Genomic DNA, 20,800 nt, shown 5'->3' with positions numbered 1-20,800 from the left:
ATTATTAGCTGTATTTTTGTTCTCTTCAAAAGGTGGCTATTTTTTTGCACCGCTCTACTGTGTGTCATATTAGTTGGGCCAGGGGAGTTTTAGGTTAGATGTTAGGAAGAACTTCTTTACTGAAAGGGTTGTTAGGCACTGGAACAGGCTGCCCAGGGAGGTGGTGGAGTCACCATCCCTGGAAGTCTTCAAAAGACGTTTAGATGTAGAGCTTAGGGATATGGTTTAGTGGGGACTGTTACTGTTGGGTTAGAGGTTGGACTCGATGATCTTGAGGTCTCTTCCAACCTAGAAATTCTGTGATTCTGTGAAATATTATGCAGAAATACAAAATTTTAGAGAAAGGTGAGAAAAACTGAGTATTGATCATGGAATACTGGTTGTGCCTCTGCTAGTGCTATGAGCAAACATGAGGTTAAGCTTCAACTGGTTAGTTGACGTTAACTGAATATGGTAGGAAACTAGAGTAAAAATCAATAAACGTTGAGGCAAATCAATAAAAGTTGAGGCAAAGCTAGAGCTTCTGGCACTACCTGGGAGCAAAGCAAACGGTTACTCTGAAATTTGTTAGCTTTTAAGATAAAAAAATTAAAGAACTTCTGGAACACAGTGCATGTTTAGAAGAGAGATGAATGAAAAGGTGGTAGGAGAGACTACAGAAAGTTTGTGGGATGAGGTTAGTGATGTCTTTAGTACTTTTAGTAATAATTTGCTTCTTTCATTTCTGAAGTACTGCTTATCTCTGATTTTGAGGGTGTTTAGTTTGAAAAAGATAAGAATTATTAATTATTTTTGCCTGCTCCAGAGTAGTTAATATAACTAGAAGCTAGATCTTGGTGGAATCCTAGAAAAGAGAGTAGGGTAGAGTATATCATAAGCTCTCTCATTTGTTCCTGCAAGCTGTGTTCAGTCTTCAGGATGCTGAGTGGGCACTCCTGTTTGATGAATAGAGATCTCTTAGGATTCTGAAGAGCATTTTACAGACAGAAAAAGTGCTACCTTTTGCCAGACCGTATGGTAAATAAGTGATTGTTAATTGATTTGGGAGACTATTAGAAGATAATGTAACTGCTTCAAAATCAGAAATTATCCTCGTTGAACTTCAGACAGGAGCAAGGCTGAGATAATTGGATGTAGATGTGTGAAAAACTGAATTGAATCTTGTGGAGCAACTACTTGTTGAAGAGGTAGGGGGATGGAGACAGGAGTGGGGAGATTATCTGGCCTGTATCTGAGATGGTCAGTGATCCGTGTGTGATTCAGGGTTTGTTTATTTTGGTTTGTGCTCTATTATTGTAAGGTCTATACATCAAATCCAGGACAAATTCTAAAAAGAACATTTAGTGTGAATATTCAACACAGAAAGCTGTGCCACACAGTGAAGTTAAATGCTCAGTCCTAAGACAGTAGCTGATAGAATTCTGAAAAATCTTTCAGTTTATACAACTGATGAAAAAGCCAGGCATTACTTCCTTAGAGCACTTCTAATATAAACATGACTGCCACTCAAAAGAGAAGATGAAAGTTCTTAACTTTGCTCTATTTTGCATGTAACTATTTTCATGCTCAGTTAACACATTATAAAAATGTTCATACGGATGTGGATTTGGTCTGCAATGAAGGAAACATAGACTTTATTTGTGTACCTATAGACTACGTGTTGTCTGTTCAACTAAATAAGCAGTTTGTCAAGAAAATGGACTTTTTTACATATGCAAGTATTGTCATCAGAATAAGCTCGGTAATGTTTTCTTCCCAAAAGAACACTGTTTCTGACTCTAGTTTTCTCCTGTGTGCTTCTTTGGTTTGGGTGGTTTATCTGATGTGAGTAGTAGTTTGCCAAATCAAGGCTGTCCTGACCAACTGTTCTTTTTTTTTTCTCTTTTATTTACATGTAAGGTACATGTAAAGGATTCAGAAGTTCTCTTCAAATTCTTTTCAATTTTATGGACGTACAGCTTTAACCTTTCAAATCATCTGAATTATGAAGTCAATGCAATGCTGCAGACTCGAGCTTTATATATTGGCTATGCAGTGCTTGTATCTCAGACATACCAAAAGAAGAAACAGCTACTATCACCACCATCTCCAGGTGAAGTAAAATCTATTCATCTCTTAACTTGAGGTTTAATGACAGTATGTTTTAATTTCATATCATTTTTCTCTATTTCATACCATGGAGGGGTATCTCTAATAATTTATGTTTAGCTGTACTAGGCTGAGATAGATCTTCTTGCTGATTCACTGCTGCAGTTGGTAGCCCAATTTTGGAAGCAGTTGAAACAGCTTTTATTGTTGTACTTTTTTTTTTTTTTTTTAATCTTAAAGGTGTTAAAAACCAAGGTCCTATGCTGAATAAGTCAGTTATAGCACCTTTCTTTCTGTGCATTATAAACATGTGGAAGGGCAACAGTGAAGGAATTCAGAGTCACAAATATGTGAGGTTCATGTTGTCTTTGTGTAGTCTAGATGTTTATAGTGAAAAGAGATGACTTTTAAATTCTAAATTAATTTTGATGCCTCCTCAGGACATATACAGTAAAATTCTGACCATGGAATTCTGTTGTCTTTTCCTCCTTTCCCTCACTCTTTTTACAGTGGTGATATCTCTGCTCATTAATTTGGGTAGTCCTGTGAGCGAAGTTCGAAGGGCTGCTCTCAATTGCTTCCGCTCCTTGAGCGGGGTGAAGGACTCTTTATTTCACCCTATTTTTCAGCATCTGGTGCAAAAGACAGAAGAGATCATATCTGACCCTGCATACATAACACAGGTATTTGTGCTGTTAAGGTGTGCTTTGATACAAGTTCTGTTAGCTGCTGTGAGCTGTGATGTAAGGTAATTGGGTTAGGGAGTACTTAAATAAACCGGACATGCTTATGTCCATGGGGCCAGATGGGTTGACCCACAGTGCTGAGGGAGCTGGCTCATGGCACAGCAAGGCCATTCTTAATTATCATAAGAAGAAAAAAAAAAAAGGTCACAGCAATTAGGAGATGTTCCCCAAACCTGAAAGCAAGCAAATATCACTCCTATCTTCAGGAAGTGTGAGAAGGATGAGGCAGAAAACTACAGAATGGTCAGCCTCACATCGGTCCCTAGGAAGGTGGTGGGGAGCAGCGAGCATTGATTTATGAAGGGGGAAATAGTGTTTGACCAACCTGATAGCCTTTTATGATAAAGAGAAGAGCTTTGTAGACAAAGAGAAAACAGTGGATGTTTACCTTGACTTTAGAAAGGCTTTTGACACTGTCCCACGTAACATTCTCATAGACAAGGGAGGTACACTGAAAAATGGCTGAACAGCCAGCATGGGATGTTGTGATCTGTGGCACAATGTCCCCTGGGAGGCAGGTCCCTAGCAGGATTCCCCAGCTGTCAATACTGGGACCAGTACTGTTCAGTGCCATCATTAATGATCTGGATGATTGAACAGAGTGTACCCACAGCAAATCTGAGATACCAACTCATGGTTTATTTGCAGGTAAAGAATTCAGTTTATATCTGGATTGCATTATTACAAAAGCATTGAATAAATGTTGTTTTAAGGCACTTTTACTGTAGGGAAAGAACTTTATTTTCACTTTGTTACTGAACTAGATCATGGCAACCCTATTTGAGGAGCTTGAGACACAACCAAAACAGAAATCCCAGAAGAAAAAAATGTCAGAAGCTTTGGAAAGCATACTTGATTGTGTACAAAACCCTCTTTGCCCATCATATGTCGCAAGAAGCTTAATGAAAATTCTTCACGAAGTCCATGGTGAGGTGAGTCCAGCCATTATAGTTTTACACTTGTTCTGTCAGTATTGCACTTAAATGAAAAGCAGAAATCATGTCATTTAATAGTAATGCTGTTAAGTAACTTCATAATTTAGAGATTGTTAAGCATTAAGTTTACACTTCGATAGTAAGCAGTCATGCTGCAAAATATGATTTAATGAAACACAAAATATTTTCATACTCCATCCAGGAATGTATGGGATATTGCGCTGGAGTTGTTAAGGAAACTCCTTAAGGTTACTGAAAAGCTTCAGAAGAAGGTTCTTCCAGAAGAAATTGATTGTCTTGGCTAGGTATCTGTGAATAGAGTTTTCTGTACAGAATTGTAACATAATAGGAAGTACTGCTTATTTAAGTAGTTTTATATGTACATATTAACCTCATTTTATCCTAGTATACTCAGAATTCCTATTCTCTGAGTGATGGAAAATACGTGAGTTTATTGTTCAAAAAATGAATGAAGTTAAGAGTTTTTGTGTTTTTTTCAGTTGTATGTTTCTTGAAAGGATTGTACGTTGTATAGAGGATGAGTGTTCTTGCCCTGTGCTCAGGTTTTGTAGGAGACAGTAGTCATAAATAATTTTATTTTTTTTAAAAAAAAAAAGCCTTCCTTACTTTAAAAACATGAAATACTACCTATCCATCAATGGAGAAATAGAACAGTAGCTGATGAGGAGGTACTTGTGGTAACATGACAGTAAGTCTTGTATTTTTCTTCTTTAATAGCTGTTGCATAAAGTATAGTGGGAAATGTGGTACTAGCGAGGGAACAGATGTTGCAGTAAAATGAAGCTGCACTACTGGAAGCTTGTTAAAACAAGAATGAATAAAAAGCAAACTGTTCTTACAAATTTTCTCTGTTTGCAGATGATTCTTTCTCACCTCTTGCCTGCACTAGACCGGTTGCTTGAGAAGGTCTCAAAGGAACCTGAGACAATGTTAAAAGATGAAGCTGTTTTCCTGCATCTCATACTTGGGAAGTTTAATGAACATTCAGCAACTCTCTTGTGCAAGAATCAGCAGAGTTTGGATTTATTTATTAAAAGTCTACATGCCGCCAAGAAAATCTATGAAGAAATTCCACCTTTCCAAATTACAGCACTTGGGCAGGTATGGTTTTCTAAAAGATTTTTAATTTGTTTTTGTGCTTACAGCAAATAGCAATGTGTAGAATTGTGTATGAAAGGAGTCCGTAGTTTTTGCCTTTCCTTTCATTACAATTTTTCAAGGTCTCCACAGAATCTTTGAAACAGCTAAACAGGCTACAAACCTCTCTTAAACTTCTTAAACTTCCCGGAAGGAGAAGTCGCTGCTTGCTTCTTATCATTGTATTTGCATGCAGGTAGATACCTGTGTGATTGCCTGCAGGTACTGCTGTTCCACTGTTCTTTTCTTTGTTAGTTGTTCAGGATCTTTACTTTCTGCTTTTCTTCTGAGGAAAATATGTTAAGAAAATACGGTAGGTGACAAATAGTTTCATTTGAAGAAGGCTACAAATTCATGCTTTCTAATAGTCCAATACTTTAAAATTAAATAAATAAATAAAAGTCTAGCAACAGGAGGTATGCTCTCACCATCAGGCAAGGCATTTAGAAAAATTTTAGCAACCAATATGTCTGATGGCTATTTCAGAAGTATGTTCTTTATATCTAAGGATTTTAGCTGTATCCAAATATCTAGTTAGTATGTACATTTTTACTATGTATGTTCATGTACATTTGTATGTTTGTCTGGGTGTGTCATACATAATCTGACATATACCCAATGTCAATTTCTTGTGATTTTATTACCTTCTTAGAGTAAACATCTCTCTCCTTTCTTTTTCCCCTTTGTAGATTACTAAACCATTCTTTGCAGCTGTGTCAGATGGGATGGTGCAACAGAAGCTATTAAAAGCATTGTTTGACTTACTGCTAAACTGTAAGAACCCACTTTGTGCTCAGACAATTAGCAGTGTGTTTAAAGGGGTAAGTGGCAAACTCCAGAACACAGAAATATGTTCAAATGTTTTGCAGTGGTAGCATGCTGCTACACTGATTATTTATGTTCATTGTTTGTAAGTAAGGAATTAGAAACTATTTGTCATATAGTTGCGTTAGTGGCATAAAAAGTTAAATGGCTGCACCTTCTAAAAGAAGGTGTTTCTGTAGAAGCTATGCATCAGTTATTTGTTATTCTGTTAATGAATTCAGTAAAGGTCATTTCTTTCTGCTACACTGGTTTCGATTTTCTGGGTAAAAACTGTTTTTGTTTTGTTTTTTTTAAACTGTTATTAGAAGACTTTTCCTGAAATACAAAAACTGTTTTTGTTTTGTTTTTTTAAACTGTTATTAGAAGACTTTTCCTGAAATACATTCATTGTAGCTGTCATATAGCAATTTATTATTTTACTTGCACTTGAAATCACTTCCTCATTTTATTTGCTGCAAGAAGTACATTTAGGACAGGCATTCAGAAATTAAGCTGATAAGACTTAAATAGATGGATTGTACACCCATATGTGCATGAAAGGGATGTGTTTAAAAAAAAAAACAGCTGGAAGGGTCATAGATGTGTGGCGTGACACATTGTTCATGTATAATTGAAGTATTGTTTTTTGTTTCAGATTTCAGTGTGTGCTGAGCAGATTGTCACAGAACTCGAGCCACCTGAGAAAACCAGAAATCTGACCACCGTTCAGCAAACTAGAAGGCAGAAAATGCAGCAACAGAAGTAAAATAACTAGAAATATAAAAATATTTTCTGTACAGTTTGAAAACACCTTTCATTTAGTACATTTCATAATTGGTATTGAAAGCACGACTATCTTTTTCTTAATTTTCTGTGTTTTAAAATAACTGAGCTATTTTCAGCAGCAGAAAACCAACCCATGTTGCTGTTTTAGAACAGATTAGTCCTAATTAAAAAAAAAAAAATCCTCTTATAGAACTTCTGATGTTGGCATTTGCTTTTGGTTTTGTAGGTATTAAACTTTATTGGTAAAAAAAAAAAAAAATCATATGGACAGATTACTGTACATATGGCTAACCTAACGATGTACTTCCAAGTGTTGCTGTTAGTCAGCTGAAATAAGGCATTTTCTTTTAGTTAAAATGGAAATACAACTGAATTTTCAAGTCTTCATCTTGTTTCTTCTCCCTGTTCTCATAAGGAAGAAGCTGTTACATACACTGTACTTTTTTTTTTTTTTTTAATCATCAGCTGTTGGACACTGTTGAAACAGACCTTTTTTAATGACTCATTAGATTGATCCATCAGAGTTTATGTACACACATACGCAGACATGCGTCCACTGCCCTCATACTCAGTGGTTAGACAAATAGTAGTTCAGAAGGTGCAAGTTTCCTGAATGACAAGCAGATCAGAATTTTGGCAATTATTTAATAATAGTCGTTTGTTTTTTTTCCTCACAGCGGTCTGCTTCGTCATGTAGACATCGTATACACAGAAGTTGTGCTATGCTTGCTTATTTTTTCGAGTTCAGTCTGGTTTTAATTTAATTGTTTAAAATGTTTTGCTGTTTCAATCAAAAGTCCACGTATTGCCACCTCCCAGGAGAAGCAGTAAAGGATATTATTTGAAAGAAATACTTTTTTTTTCTTTTTTACTTACATATCTGTTCCCTGAAACACTGTAATATTTACTGTAGTATTTTATTTGCAATTGTATATCCTGATCGTATATCCTGATTATATGTCCTGTCTTACCTTTCTAGAAAGCCACAAGATGCAGAATTGGCACCAGAAACAAGCCACTTCAGCTGGCAGAGGGTTATGCTCATTCTGGAATTACTGCAGCATAAGAAGAAACTTAAACGTCCACAGGCACTTGTGCCTGCACTTTTTAACCTGCTGAGCCGGTAATTTTGCCTCTCTAAAACATGAGTCTTTGAGCACGCTCTTCTGCATCAGATATTGTAAAGCATTAAAATGTGGGCTGCTTTCTCTCTGCTTCATTTCCAGGTTCTGTAGCTTGTTTTTTTGTTTTTTCCTCTACTTCTTTTAGGTAAATCAGATATATATCAGATATATATATATATATATATTTGTATCAGGTTTATAAATCTGATATAATTAGATTTATATCAGATATAAATAGAAAGGGAATGGGAGGTAAAACAATGTGGTGAGCTCCTTGAGATGGTTATCTGTTATCTAGCTTTTTATGTGAAGACTTTGTTTCTCAGGTTCTTGGGAGTGTTAAGAAGGATGACACCTGTGATAAAACTGACACAAATGACAGGACTTATCTTTTGTAGAACTATTATAAAATACTTTGAGCTTTAAAATTCCTCCCAAAACATTGTAGAACTGCCTTCAGCCACTGGAACTGAGAGAAGTATTGTTCTTCACGTCAGCCCTATATCCAGGCAGTTACTAAAGGTTGTTTTGTGTGTTGTTCGTTTGTTTGTTTTTGCTTATGTCTTTGTGTAGACTGGCAATCATATGTCAGGGAATCATCTGATACTCCTTATAGCACTTTGATAAATGTCTTTTATTAGACAAACTGATGTGTTTGAAACCAAAAAAGAAGAGAGACTTATAAAGGAAAGCATTTACCTTCTTTTTCAATCTCTAAATTTCTTCCTGAATGTATAGGTGTCTGGAACCTCAGGCATCAGAAGAAGAAAATATGGAATATACAAAGCAGTTGATCCTCAGCTGCCTGCTAAACGTCTGTCAGAAATTGTCTTCAGATGGTAGCAAAGTACCAGCAGGTAAAAATTGCAGACTTATTTCTTGGTACTCTCACCAGTACAGTCTCTAGCTTTTTTCTTTTTTGAGTCTGCATTGTGTTGTAGAGAGATAGCTTACCCCGTAGTGGCTCGTCCTACTAATTGTGGGATTTTGTTGTTGTTTGTGTGTTGGTTTTTTGTTTTGTTTTGTTTTGTTTTTTTGTTAGATCCTTTAGGTATGGTCTGCAAATTGAAGCCATTGGTTGAGTGTACTCAAGTTTGTTCCTACATAATTTACCATTAGGGTGTATATTAACTTTTTTTTGCTTGCAGATGTCCTTGATAAAGAAAAATTCAATGTGGAACTGATAGTTCAGTGCATCAGGGTATCTAAAATGCCCCAGACACATCATCATGCACTGCTTCTCCTTGGTGCTGTTGCTGGCATGTTTCCTGTAAGTAGTGCCTGAAGATACAGAGCTTTTCTATTGGAAGAACTTTCCTAAAAGGAGCAAGAGGCAAAATTTACAAGTTTTCTGATGTTTTAGGGTCTTCTACTTCGTTTTAAAACAAACTTCTGTATTGATAGTTTGGTCATGTATCATTTATGAGTTGCAATGAAGAGGGTTAGAAATGGAAAGAGCTTTCTAACAACAGCTCTGCCTCACCTTTACATTCTCTGTTCTGGTTCTGGTACGTTATTTCTTCTTTCTCTTCCTTTTCTATGAAGGAGAGAGCATCCAACCTAGTAATACATATATTCTTATAAGTTTGTATCTCATACAATGAGAAATGTACTTGATGATGCAACCAGGTTTGCTCTGATTTTAATTGACCATAAGCAGGTCTTCTCTTCTATGGATTGAAATTTGACAGTACTCTTTGAAGTACAATTCTTTTGCTCTGGAATTGTGAAAGCAGCAAAATGTACACAAATGTATCAAACTTAATTTGCATCTTTATCTTTACCTGAGTGCTTTCTCCACACATTTGGAGTGCTACTTTTTCCCCCAGAGTCAAAAGAGATGTTCTTGACAAACTTTTGGAGGGTTTGAGTTCAGCTTTTTTATTTTGGTGATTGTTTTTCTTTGTCACCATCTTACTACTATCACCTACTATAGAGCTAAGCCTTTATTACACATTAATATTCACTGTGGCAGGATTTTCAATTTCAGTATAAAGACAAATACTTGGTAAAAGTCTTATCTTTCTCTTTATATCTATAACACTGCTTTAGGTCACTAAACCTAAATGACAAACGTAGCCATATCTGGGACAAAATCTAGGAATCTAATTCTTGAGCTAAGTGACACCACTAATTCAGCACTCTCAAAGTAATATTGTGATTACAATCTAGCCAAAAAAGGCCAAAATGTTAATATCAGCACTGCTGCTTTCTATTGTATCACTGTACATGTTTCAGAAATATAAAGCAGGGGGGCTGTGTAAGAGCTGGAAATCTCCCAAAGGCTGGTTTTGCTTGTCATACTACTGTAGCACTGGGTTGAAGAGTGCAGAGCATATGATGAAACTCAACTGTCAGTTTCCACTCTTCAGTTATTTGCTTGGAAGTCAATCTCATTCTCTAAATAGTATTTAGAACTGTAACAATAACATATAGTGTCCCTTAAGACTACTTGATATGTTAAAAATAAGTTTAGTGGCAATTTTGGGAACATAGCAATGATTCTCATTTCCTTATATAGGAATCTAGTGATGTTTGTGGCAGTGAGAGATGCCTTAAGGTACAATGTACTGCGCAACTCTGTTTGAAAATCAAACTTATCTCATCTGTCTTTTTATTCCAGGATAAAGTTCTCCATAACATTATGCCCATTTTTACATTCATGGGAGCAAACGTCTTGCGTCTGGATGATACTTACACATTTCAAGTAATAAATAAGACAGTGCAGATGGTTATTCCTGCTCTTATACAGGTAAATTTGTCTATACAATGAAAAGCAGTAGAGTAAATGGTTTGGAATATTGGTAATAGAATATGTTTGTATCCAATTCTAGGATTACTTTTAAGTAGCTAGATAATAAATGATATGTAATACATATGTTAACAAACTACTCATCCAATCGACTGAATTTATCAAAACTACTGCTTTTTTTAATCGTACAAGCAACTGCACTTCGTAAAAGGTTTAGGAAGACAGTGCCACAGCTGTACCTAAAGAGGATCTAAAACATACTTTGTGTTCTAGTTTTTCACCATAGAGACAGCAGGCAAGTTCAATACTATAACAAAATTTCTTTCAGTTTATACTTGTGGCAATACTGGTATCAGACAAACAGCACTTTCTCTCACCTGCTGGATTTACAGGAAAGAACTTGTTTGTGATAATCTGTTTGAACTGCTGTACCTGTACTTAAATAGGCTGAAGACAGCGACTTGTCAGAGTCCTCGGGAAGTGTGGAAGAGGTGGTGATAAAAATCATTCGTGTGTTTGTGGATGCCTTGCCCCATGTGCCGGAGCACCGCCGCCTGCCCATCCTGACCCAGCTGATAACCACAGTGGGAGGAGACAGGTTCCTCTGGGTTCTCCTGGTGTTGCTATTTGAGCAGTACGTCACCAAAACTGTGACTGCGACATCAAGCACAGACAAGGTTAGACTAGTGGGGTTGACCTTTTCCTCAAAGACCAATCTCCTCCTTTCTGTTCATAGTCATTCCTTTAAGAAGGTGCAAGATAAGGCCTTATTTTACTCTAAAAGAAGTAGTGAGCTCTGAGCTTGTACTTGAGCAGAACCTGATGGTGATGTTGACTACATTTTGCGTGGCAGATACAAAATATTTTTGTCCTTGAGCCTGGACATACTGTCAGATCATATTGTACGGCAGTACTTGACTTGAAAAGCTGATAGTCAAATTATGTAGTTCTTTAAAAAAACATTTAACTGTGTTGAAACATAATTTTGGTCTTCCAATTATCAAGGTAAGAATTCTCTTATGCCAGAAATATGTAGAAGTTGTTGCTTTAGTGTTGGCAGGCCCTGGCATTAGGTGAAAACATTGCTTATAGGTAAAACAAAAGGGATTACTAAAAGAACACAGGTGAGAAGATATGGTCTTTGCTATAATCTCTTGCTCGAGCTGCAGAAATCAGTGTTTCTATGCCTGCCTTGTAAAGCACTAGGAGCCCTGTGGTCAACTGAGTCAGCATGGTGAGCTGGAGGCTTTGGTTGGTTTAGGGCTGTGCCTTTGGACAAGCGCCAGAGCAGATCCAAGGAAAGCAGCAATTTAGGTTCAGCCCTCTTGGCAAATAGCAGTCATGGGGGCACAGTTCTGGGCCAGAAGGCAAGCATGTCCCATGCAGCCTCCTTGCAGCAGTGAGTAACAGACAGGTTTCACCCTGGCCAGGAGCCTGGAGCAGCCTCCTAGCAGCTGAGGCGCCTTGCTTCTTCATTGGGCTTCATTTTCTAGTTACAGCCTTTCAGTCAAGTCTAAAATCATTCAAGGCCTTTCTTTGTGAGTATTCCTGTATATAATGATTTCTCATTACAATCAGGATTGACATGTAATGCTGTTTTGTGAGGTTGAGCCCCAAACGCTACGCTGTTTCTAGGTGGCTCCAGTCTTCTAAGTTAGCTGCCAGGAAGTTCTCTGATGTTTGTGCTGGAAGCCCTTTGTCTTTGGATCCATTTTACTTTTGTATGTCTGTCTAAAGTTTGGATGTGATTTAAAGTTTAAGTGGTATATATCATTTTCACCACTTGATAAGATGAGGGGCAATGGCCCCAAGTTGCACCAGGGGAGGTTTAGGTTGGATATTAGGAAAAATTTCTTTACTGAAAGAAATTGTTGTGCAGCATTGGAACAGGCTGCCTAGGGAATTGGTTGAGTCACCATCCCCAGAGGTCTTCAGGGAACATGTAGATGTAGAACTTAGTAGCATGGCTTACTGGTGGACTTGTCAGTACTAGGTTAAAGCTTGGACTAGATGATCTTAGAGGTCTTTTCCAACTTGCATGATTCTATGTATGGAAAGATAATCCCCCCCAAACTCTTCACAAATTACTGCTTTTCTGATTGATTAGAGGACATTTTTTATGTTAAATGTATGAAAGCTGCTAAAAATGTGGGAAAGAGCTAATTTCATGATACGGATAAGTATTTTTGAGCACTCTTACTTTTGTCTTATTTGACAAACTTAGTATGGGATACCTCTCAGGTGTGCCAGTCCTGGCCATCCTGTAGGATATCTTGAGTTATTCTTTTCATCAGGGTATGAAATGGCTAGAGACACCCCTAATGAAATATGGATTATTTCACCATTACATCACTAGCTGAGGTTTAGGGCAAATAGCCTGTGCCAGAAGGTGAGGTTATTCCTGATGCTGTTTAGTAGATGGAGTGAGATGATATTTTCTCTCCCCACCCTCAGGAACTCTTAGATTCTCTCTGAGGCTTGCTGCTGTTGCCCCAGTGCTAACCCTGGCAGTATGCAGCCCCCCATGGCATGTTCACAAACTGACTGAGGAGTTTGAGGTCTTATTTTAATTCTTGAAATAAACGTTTCTCTCCTTTTAAACTATAAACAGGATGCTGTGCTGGAAGCAGACACAGAATTTTGGATTTCCATCTGTTGCGAATTTAATATACATTCACAGTTCCAGAGCATGATGAAAATAATCCACTACTTGACAGAGCTGCCAGAGAACAAAGAAGGTAACTGCAAAACAGAACAGCAAAAGTACATGAACCTCCCTTTACTCCTCTAGAAAGAAACTAGGGGATACAGAATTGCCCTAATGATTTATTCCCCCCTGCCTTTTATAAAATGGTTAAGATATGTGATTACTTCTTTTTTGATGTACATTAATTATAGATTGGAGTGCTTAGAATCAAACAGCACTCCTCATTTAGAAGGTCCATTGAATCATTTAATTGAAATAAATAGCAGATGAGATGACAGGGACTATCTGTTGGGGGAGTTGTTTGTATTTTGTTTGCTTTTGTTTTTTAAGGTTTCTTTTTTTTTTTTTCTTCTACATTGTAGTGAAGCATTAACTAATTAATATGTTTTAATACTTTTCCAGTCTGTTATTTCAAAGAGCATTGAGAAGGAGGGTGTGGCTGGTTGTTTCTTTTCAAGAAAGGACTAGGTGGATTTGGTGTTTGAATAAATTTTCTTAGCCAGGAAGAGCCTGGTAGTGACAGTGAAAGCACTTCTTCCAAATATGTCACACAGTGTCTGTGGTCCTTCCTCTCAAGTCTTTCATGTTTGTAGCCAGTGTGCTATAGCTTTAGCTTCATGAAGATTCTTAACATAAAAACTGATCAGAAGCAAGGGCAGTGAAATGGCACTGCTGTTTTTGAGGCTATTGAAACAGAAAAATTCTTTGGTTTTTTGGTTGGTTTTTTTTGGAACTTTGACATTATTTTGGATACAGCAGAATGATTGTCCTCGATAGCCACTTGACTGTAATTACACTTTTTCTGTAATCAGAAATCAAATGTCTTTTTTTCACGTCTGCAAATTATTTGTTTTGGGAATGTTTTCAACAGATGATCCTGGCCCAAAAAAATCAAGAACGTGCAAGACAAAGCTGAAAAATCAGGATGGGCAGCTTTTTAATGTGGAGTCTCACTCAGGCAAACAACTTCGACATTTCAAGTTCTTGTCAGTCTCCTTCATGTCACAACTTTTAACTTCTCAGAGTTTGGTGAAAAAGGTAATTACACTTAAACTGATCAGATTAAGTAACTGTGCCATATGTAATAGATGAGGTTTAATTTGCTTTTTAGTATGATTTTATACTCAAAGAGGATGAAAGAATGTGCCATCCAGTGTATCTTGCTGACACCTTTATTTACACAGCTTTGAAACCTTCTAGTAATGTTGATTATTTTATAATAGTGCCTTTCCAGATAGACTTAGTTTGTGCAATTGATGGTTAGGTAAAAAAGAGAAATTCAGGTCCCAGTGAATTCCCACTGGCTGTTAACTCCAAAAAAAAAAAATAATAATAATGTTAAAAATCTGGCTGTGGATCTAGCTGGAAGTGGTTTCCAATATTTTTGACTGAACATCATCCACCAATATAAAATGTTCGTTTGCTACTGTGACTGTACTGCATAAGAGTCTCAGATTTTCTTCTATAACAATGCTAAATTGCAAATGTGAGGAAAATTTTCACAGTTAGCATTTTTATTCTCTTTCTAAACCAGATAGTTGAATGTGAAGAAACAGAAGAGCTACAGAAGTTGGAACAGAGGTATGCTTTATATCTGCTCCACTCCTATTTCTAGCCTTTATTGTAACCGGGAAATATTTTTTTTTGTAAGTGTAGTCCCATCAGAGTATTTTTTTTTTTCCCAGATGTTTTCCAAGGATACTTTTAATATCCTCAGCAATGAGCAGTATTTATTATATGCAAGTTACTTTTTTTACTTGGTCATAAATATGTTGCTGTTATGATGAAATCTTTAAAATTATTCTAGATTTTTTAGCAAAATATATTGCTTCAATTGTGGGGAAATATATATATATAAGTGTGTGTGTGTGTGTGTGTGTGTGTATATATATGTATATATATAATCTCTCTAGTAGGTGTTTCATTTTCCTTTTTTGTTGCTGTTTTGTTTGTGAAATGCTATGCATTGTAGGAACCAAGTTAACTACTTTAGTGTCCTTGTTACGTACTAAAAGATTCTTGCTTCCTGTCTAGGCTACTAGAAGACGTTCTTCACTATATAAACACTGTGGCATCCTCAGTGGAAGGAAATGCAGACAAGCCAACAGCCAAATTTTGGAGGGTTCTTCTTGGCAAGTCCTATGAAATGATGGATAAAGTAGGTCTCATTGGCACTCTTGTTAGCAGTGGTACATTCCTGCTTTATTTATTAATGCAATCAATAACCAATGTAGGATTTATTTTTTTTCTGAATTATTCTTTATTGATTAATTAATCTTTATTAATTATTCTTTACCTGCTGCCTCTTTGTTTGAGTTCTTCTAGCACTTTCAACAACTACATCTAACAGCTTAGACAGAACAAGCAGAAAAAAAAAGTCTGAAATGCTTTTTTCCTCTCATGTGTGTTCTACCATGTAGTGGAGAACAGTGGCTTTTGGCAGCATTGCTCCATGTTAAATCATTTTATGAGTTCACTAATGCTTATGGAGCTGCTATGTATTTCTATATGGAATTTAGATGGAGAAAAATCGTTATGATTTTCTTTCTGATCTTTTTCTGATCAGAAGTGTACTTGCAGAATTGGATTGACTGTCTAGTAACATCAGTGGTGCTGTGAATCATAAGTCTTTTCAGTCTCTGTATGGACAGGTGGTATTATTTCTTTTGCCTGTGAAGCACATTCCAGTTTTCATGTTGTTTTTGCACAAGGCACCATTGTAAGTATTTTAAGGGAAGGAAGGATAACTAACCAGTGTAGACATGAGAAAAATGAAATTGCTGAGAAAATACTGAAACTAGTGGGTATTGGTTGGTTAGCAGCCAGCAAACATACATTAAGTACTATAACTGGAACCTCCTTTGGATTTTTTTGCCTGCCTCAGATACAGCATGGCTGGCCTATCCTCTCTTCTTTGATCCTGAAACCCATGGGGAAAGCTGAGAGGAGTTCTGCCTGTCTTTATGGTGTTGTTAATGCTGTGTTTTGTGGTGGTGTTAAGCCTTTATGGTGTTGTTTTATTTGTGATCTCTTGCAGGTCAACGCCTTATTGCCAACAGAAACCTTCATCCCTGTAATTAGGGGACTCATGACAAATCAGCTGCCATCTGTGAGACGTAAAGCAATGGATCTTTTGAACAATAAGGTACAGCAGCGCACGAGGTGGCAGAAGAGCCAGGTGAGGCTAAGTCATTAAACTCCGTTCTTTAGTAGAAATAAAGAGAGAGATTGATGTAGAAGTGGTTTGCTCTGTGTAGGAATGTCAAGTATCAGTGTCCTCTGTCAGGCAGCTTTTGAGAGAGGTGGTTAGATGTAGGCTGCCTGCCCAGTTACCTTGCAGAGTCTGGGTTTCTAATTGTGTCCTTCAAGCGTTTGTTCTTTTGTCCTCCCAGATCCGGCAGCTCTTGGAGCTAGTTCCTGAGCTCATCGCAATTGTGCAGTGCAAAAGAAAGGAAGAGGAGGAGGAGCAAGCCATCAACAGGCAAACTGCTTTGTTCAGCCTCAAACTACTCTGCAAAGGTTTTGGCACAGAAAATCCCATGCCATTTGTACCCGTTCTGAAAACTGCCATTGATCTGATTTCTTCAGAGAAGGAGGAAAAGAATGTGATGGGAAGTGCTTTCCTCTGCATAGCTGAGGTCACCTGTACGCTGAAGGCCCAAGCAATCCCTCAGCTCCCAAGGTATCGTTGGATTCTTTTTGATAGAATCAGCAGCAGGAGAAAGTAATTATAATGAAAGGCATTACTGAAAGAAGGAATGCTGATGAAGGCTAAGTGGGCAGTCTGACCATTTTTTTTTTGTGTGTGTAGACAAGAATCGAGGTGTTTGTAGTGCTTCAAGTGCTATAGAACTGAGAAGCTAGTCGGCAAATTGCAGGAGACTTTTATAATTGGTACAGGTCATTATGGAACTGTGCGCTGCCCTGAAGGGAGATGTAGTCCTTATGGCTATAGAAAGTCAGACTTTTTTTCTTTTTACTGTAGAGTAGATTGTAGTTAAAAACATGAGAACCAGTACAGTTGGAAACACAGCATGATGCATTCTTCTATTCTGCCTATTCAGAAAGAATTCATGTATCTAACCTGTTGCTTTTAAGACTGTTTTATCTAATTACAAATATAAATTTCTTATCGTCATTAAATCTTTCATCTAAATCTGTTCTTCATTATCCCTGGAAAAAAAATACAGCAGAGAAGCCCAGAATACTGAGTTTTCCCAAGTACACATGTAAAAATTCATGTGAAAATAGTCCCTGCAGGCCTAAAGGCAGGATTTTATGTGACTCGAAATGTTCCTCCAAATAATCGGTGGTTTCACCTCTCCATATTTTTGCTTGCTTATTCACAGGCTGATGCCAGCACTATTGAAGACTTTAAAAAATAAGAAGGAGCTCATCTCCAATGAGATTTACTTGTTAAGTGCCGTGACTGCTCTGCTGAAGGTTGCAGAAACATTACCACACTTCCTTAGTCCTTATCTCATGGATTGTTTGCTGCAGGTGAGCCATCTGACTCCTGCAGATACGAAGGACTCCTACAGAATCTGCCCAGTGCAACAGCCCTAGTAGGGCAATTCTGACCTTCTGCCACTGATGTGGGCGTTTTTTCAGGGTTTGCTCTTCTGAAGACAGTGAAGCTCTGCACACAGACATCCTACTGTAATGTGTCCCAAGTGGTACAAACAGCAAAATTCCAGTCTGACATTTGTAACAGACAACTATTGTAAAATTTATAATAATAATAATAATTCTTGAGTTAGGCAACTAAAACAACTTAAAGAACTTACTTTTTTTTTTCTGGATTTCCTGATAGGTTGTCCGCCTGGAGAGGATTGTGGTTGAATTTGGTCCTTCTTCCCAGATAAATGTACGCGTAACATCATTGAAAAGTATCCTAGCTACAAAGCTTGCTCCCAGAATACTCGTGCCTGCAGTTACTAAGTGCTACAGTGAAGTGGCAAATAACCGAAAGGTGAGAATTGTTTCATTCATTTGCATTGTAACTACAAATACGCTTTTCTTTTGTGGTGGGTTGACCCTGTCTGGCAGGTAAGCCCCCAACCGGTCACTTGCTCACCTTCCTGTTGTGGGATGGGGGAAAAAATTGAAAGTGAGAAGAAAAAAAAAAAAAGGGGGGTTAAAAATAAAAAAATAAAGGAGGTTAATAGAGAAGGAAGAAAAAAAAAGCAGTACAGAAACAGTCACTTGCCCCCAGCAGAGAGATGTCTGGTCAGTCTCCAAGAAATGGCTGCCTTGGAGAAACTCTCCCCTCGTTTTATTGCTGAGTGTGATGTTACATGGTACGAAATACTGTTTTGGTCAGTTTGGGTCAACTGACCCAGCTGTGTCCCCTCCCAGCCTCTTGCCCACCTCCACCCTATTTACTAGGGCAGCGGAGTGAGAAACAGAGAACATCTTGACACTGTACAATCACTGTTTAGCAACAGCTAAAACACTGGTGCATTATCAGCACTTTTTTGATCACAAATCTAAAACACAGCATCATATGGACTGCTGTCCATTAACTCCATCCCAGCCATGACCAGTACAATCTTCAACTATCTATGTTTTCTTTTATACTGCAAAAGTGAGTCAGGAAAACGTACAGGAAAAAGTTCAGTTATTCTCTAGTATTTTCACAAGTAAATGTGAGAAGTGCAAAATCAGGTTCCCTTGTCAAGTTTCTCAGTTACTGTCAGTGTCACGGTTGTCTTTGTCTTGCTTTGCTTTTGTTCTGGCAGAACTGTGTGGGTCCCCTGATGAACATCCTGAAGGAGCACATTGTCGTTATGGAGAAGGATCACCTCATCTCCCATCAGTCTGAGCTGACAGCATTTTTCATGACAGCCCTGGACTTCCGCACAGAGCATGCCCAGGTAGCGTGTTTAGGGCAACAAACAGGCGGCTCAACTTCTCATGCTAATTCTATCAGTTATTTTTTGGGTATCAAATATTCTGTCCTGAAATTGTTCAAGGGGGTAGAAAATATTATGGTTAGGTACTTAGCCTGAAACAGAGAGAACTAAAACTTGCTTTGGAAGCTCAGATTCTTACATTTCAAATTTAGAATCACGTTTTTTAATTTTTACAGGATGATTTGGAGGAAGTTGGTAAGACAGAGACATACATTATTGACTGTCTAATAAGTATGGTTATGAAACTTTCTGAGGCTTCCTTCAGACCCCTCTTCTTCAAGGTAAGAAATTTAATGGTAATTCATCTGCATCAGCATCTTTGTATTCTCCAGTGCGCACACACAGGAACGAGCTAATTTGCATTTCACTTTCAGCTCTTTGATTGGTCCAAAACAGAGAGTACCCTAAAAGATAGGCTCCTGACATTCCATCGGTTAGCAGACTGCATTGCAGACAAGCTCAAGGGTCTCTTCACCCTGTTTGCTGGTCACTTAGTGAAGCCATTTGCTGAGACACTGAACCAGCTCAATGTTTCAAAAACTGGTAAGTTTTAAGTTACTAACTACAGAGAAGCGTTGACAGGCTAATTACAACTGCTGAAAGTTTCATCTTACAGCAATGTATTTCACAGCACATACCCCTCACTGCTCTCTCTCTTCTTTCTCTCATAAATAAGACATCTTTCTTATTCTGATGGAACCAAGGGATAATTTCCATCCATAGGCTCTGGACTGCCAGTACAAAGCTGAGACCACATGAAAACTTCCAGTGTCAGTCCTTGTGAGTTCCATGAGACTGAAATTGTGTGGAAAGAAGGTGACTTGCTTCTGGCAGTTGCCTGTCCTTACATATTTTTTTCATTCACTGACTTACCTTATGTGCCAACCTACTACTACCTGATGCATTCAGACTCTGCTTTCTTGGCAAAAACAGATACTACTTCTTTTGTATGGGAACTACTTCCCTATTGTATTTGTAGTGAGCTGCACAAATTCTTCATAGCCACAGGGATAGCCGTGAACTTTCTGATAGCCTGTGACTATTCCCTTTTATCCCCAGCTGATTGTGAATTGCAGCAGCGTACTGGCTAGGGCATTAGCTAAAAGTCAGATAACATACAGCATCTACTTTATTACTCTGGCTGATAACTACATAATTGATGTGCAGTACATCCCTCAGCTGTATTCACAACTAACAGCATTTCTAGCTTTTGGAGAAGTTGAGTATTTCCCATTTTTATAAACTTTGTGTTTTTCCTCCTGTATTGATACACAGATGAAGCTTTCTTTGATTCTGAGAACAGCACCGAAAAGAGCTGCTTACTGTTGCAGTTTACCATGGACTGTCTGCATAAGCTCTTCCTGTATGACACCCAGAAGTTCCTGAGTAAGGAAAGAGCAGAAACCTTGATGATGCCTCTGGTTGATCAGGTATTGACAAACATAGAAAAGCAATTCATATCAAATATTTTTTCCATATGAGGATTTATTTTAAAACTATCAATCCTCTCCTTTCACAGAAAGGGGAGAATTAATTCATTCTTTCAGCTACAGACAGTATTAACTGCTTCACCTGACACTTTAGTTTACTTATTCTTTTATCATCTTTCTAAACTTCTTTACTCCACAAGGTTCATGCACATTACTCAACTCGTGCAGACCACTGCCCTCCCACTAATGCTCTTTGACCCATCTCCTGAGTACCTGAAAGCCTATGCTAGAAGCAGCATTTTTGGCTGGGTTTATCTGATCCTGGATCTGTCTGACAAGCATTTTGTTTCCACAG

General features: G+C 37.8%; 1 protein-coding gene across 2 annotated transcripts in view; it reads left to right on the top strand.

Annotated features, from left to right (window-relative positions):
• HEATR1 (HEAT repeat containing 1) overlaps nucleotides 1–20,800 on the top strand; it is a 37,572-nt gene that overhangs the window by 15,134 nt on the left and 1,638 nt on the right. For both annotated transcript variants that reach the window (XM_038177009.2, XM_038177010.2), the window contains 23 exons: nucleotides 1,900–2,092; nucleotides 2,599–2,771; nucleotides 3,599–3,766; nucleotides 4,649–4,891; nucleotides 5,617–5,748; nucleotides 6,387–6,493; nucleotides 7,497–7,640; nucleotides 8,380–8,498; nucleotides 8,790–8,911; nucleotides 10,265–10,393; nucleotides 10,840–11,070; nucleotides 13,005–13,131; nucleotides 13,972–14,138; nucleotides 14,635–14,681; nucleotides 15,135–15,258; nucleotides 16,138–16,278; nucleotides 16,493–16,782; nucleotides 17,450–17,600; nucleotides 17,914–18,072; nucleotides 18,842–18,976; nucleotides 19,192–19,296; nucleotides 19,390–19,558; nucleotides 20,291–20,445. In XM_038177009.2, coding sequence (XP_038032937.2) covers nucleotides 1,900–2,092; nucleotides 2,599–2,771; nucleotides 3,599–3,766; nucleotides 4,649–4,891; nucleotides 5,617–5,748; nucleotides 6,387–6,493; nucleotides 7,497–7,640; nucleotides 8,380–8,498; nucleotides 8,790–8,911; nucleotides 10,265–10,393; nucleotides 10,840–11,070; nucleotides 13,005–13,131; nucleotides 13,972–14,138; nucleotides 14,635–14,681; nucleotides 15,135–15,258; nucleotides 16,138–16,278; nucleotides 16,493–16,782; nucleotides 17,450–17,600; nucleotides 17,914–18,072; nucleotides 18,842–18,976; nucleotides 19,192–19,296; nucleotides 19,390–19,558; nucleotides 20,291–20,445 — 3,531 coding nt within the window. The remainder of the gene's footprint in view (nucleotides 1–1,899; nucleotides 2,093–2,598; nucleotides 2,772–3,598; nucleotides 3,767–4,648; nucleotides 4,892–5,616; nucleotides 5,749–6,386; nucleotides 6,494–7,496; nucleotides 7,641–8,379; nucleotides 8,499–8,789; nucleotides 8,912–10,264; nucleotides 10,394–10,839; nucleotides 11,071–13,004; nucleotides 13,132–13,971; nucleotides 14,139–14,634; nucleotides 14,682–15,134; nucleotides 15,259–16,137; nucleotides 16,279–16,492; nucleotides 16,783–17,449; nucleotides 17,601–17,913; nucleotides 18,073–18,841; nucleotides 18,977–19,191; nucleotides 19,297–19,389; nucleotides 19,559–20,290; nucleotides 20,446–20,800) is intronic.

The sequence above is a fragment of the Anas platyrhynchos genome, chromosome 3, assembly GCF_047663525.1.
Source record: "Anas platyrhynchos isolate ZD024472 breed Pekin duck chromosome 3, IASCAAS_PekinDuck_T2T, whole genome shotgun sequence".
Classification (NCBI taxonomy): domain Eukaryota; kingdom Metazoa; phylum Chordata; class Aves; order Anseriformes; family Anatidae; genus Anas; species Anas platyrhynchos.
This window is presented reverse-complemented; position numbering and strand designations above follow the sequence as displayed.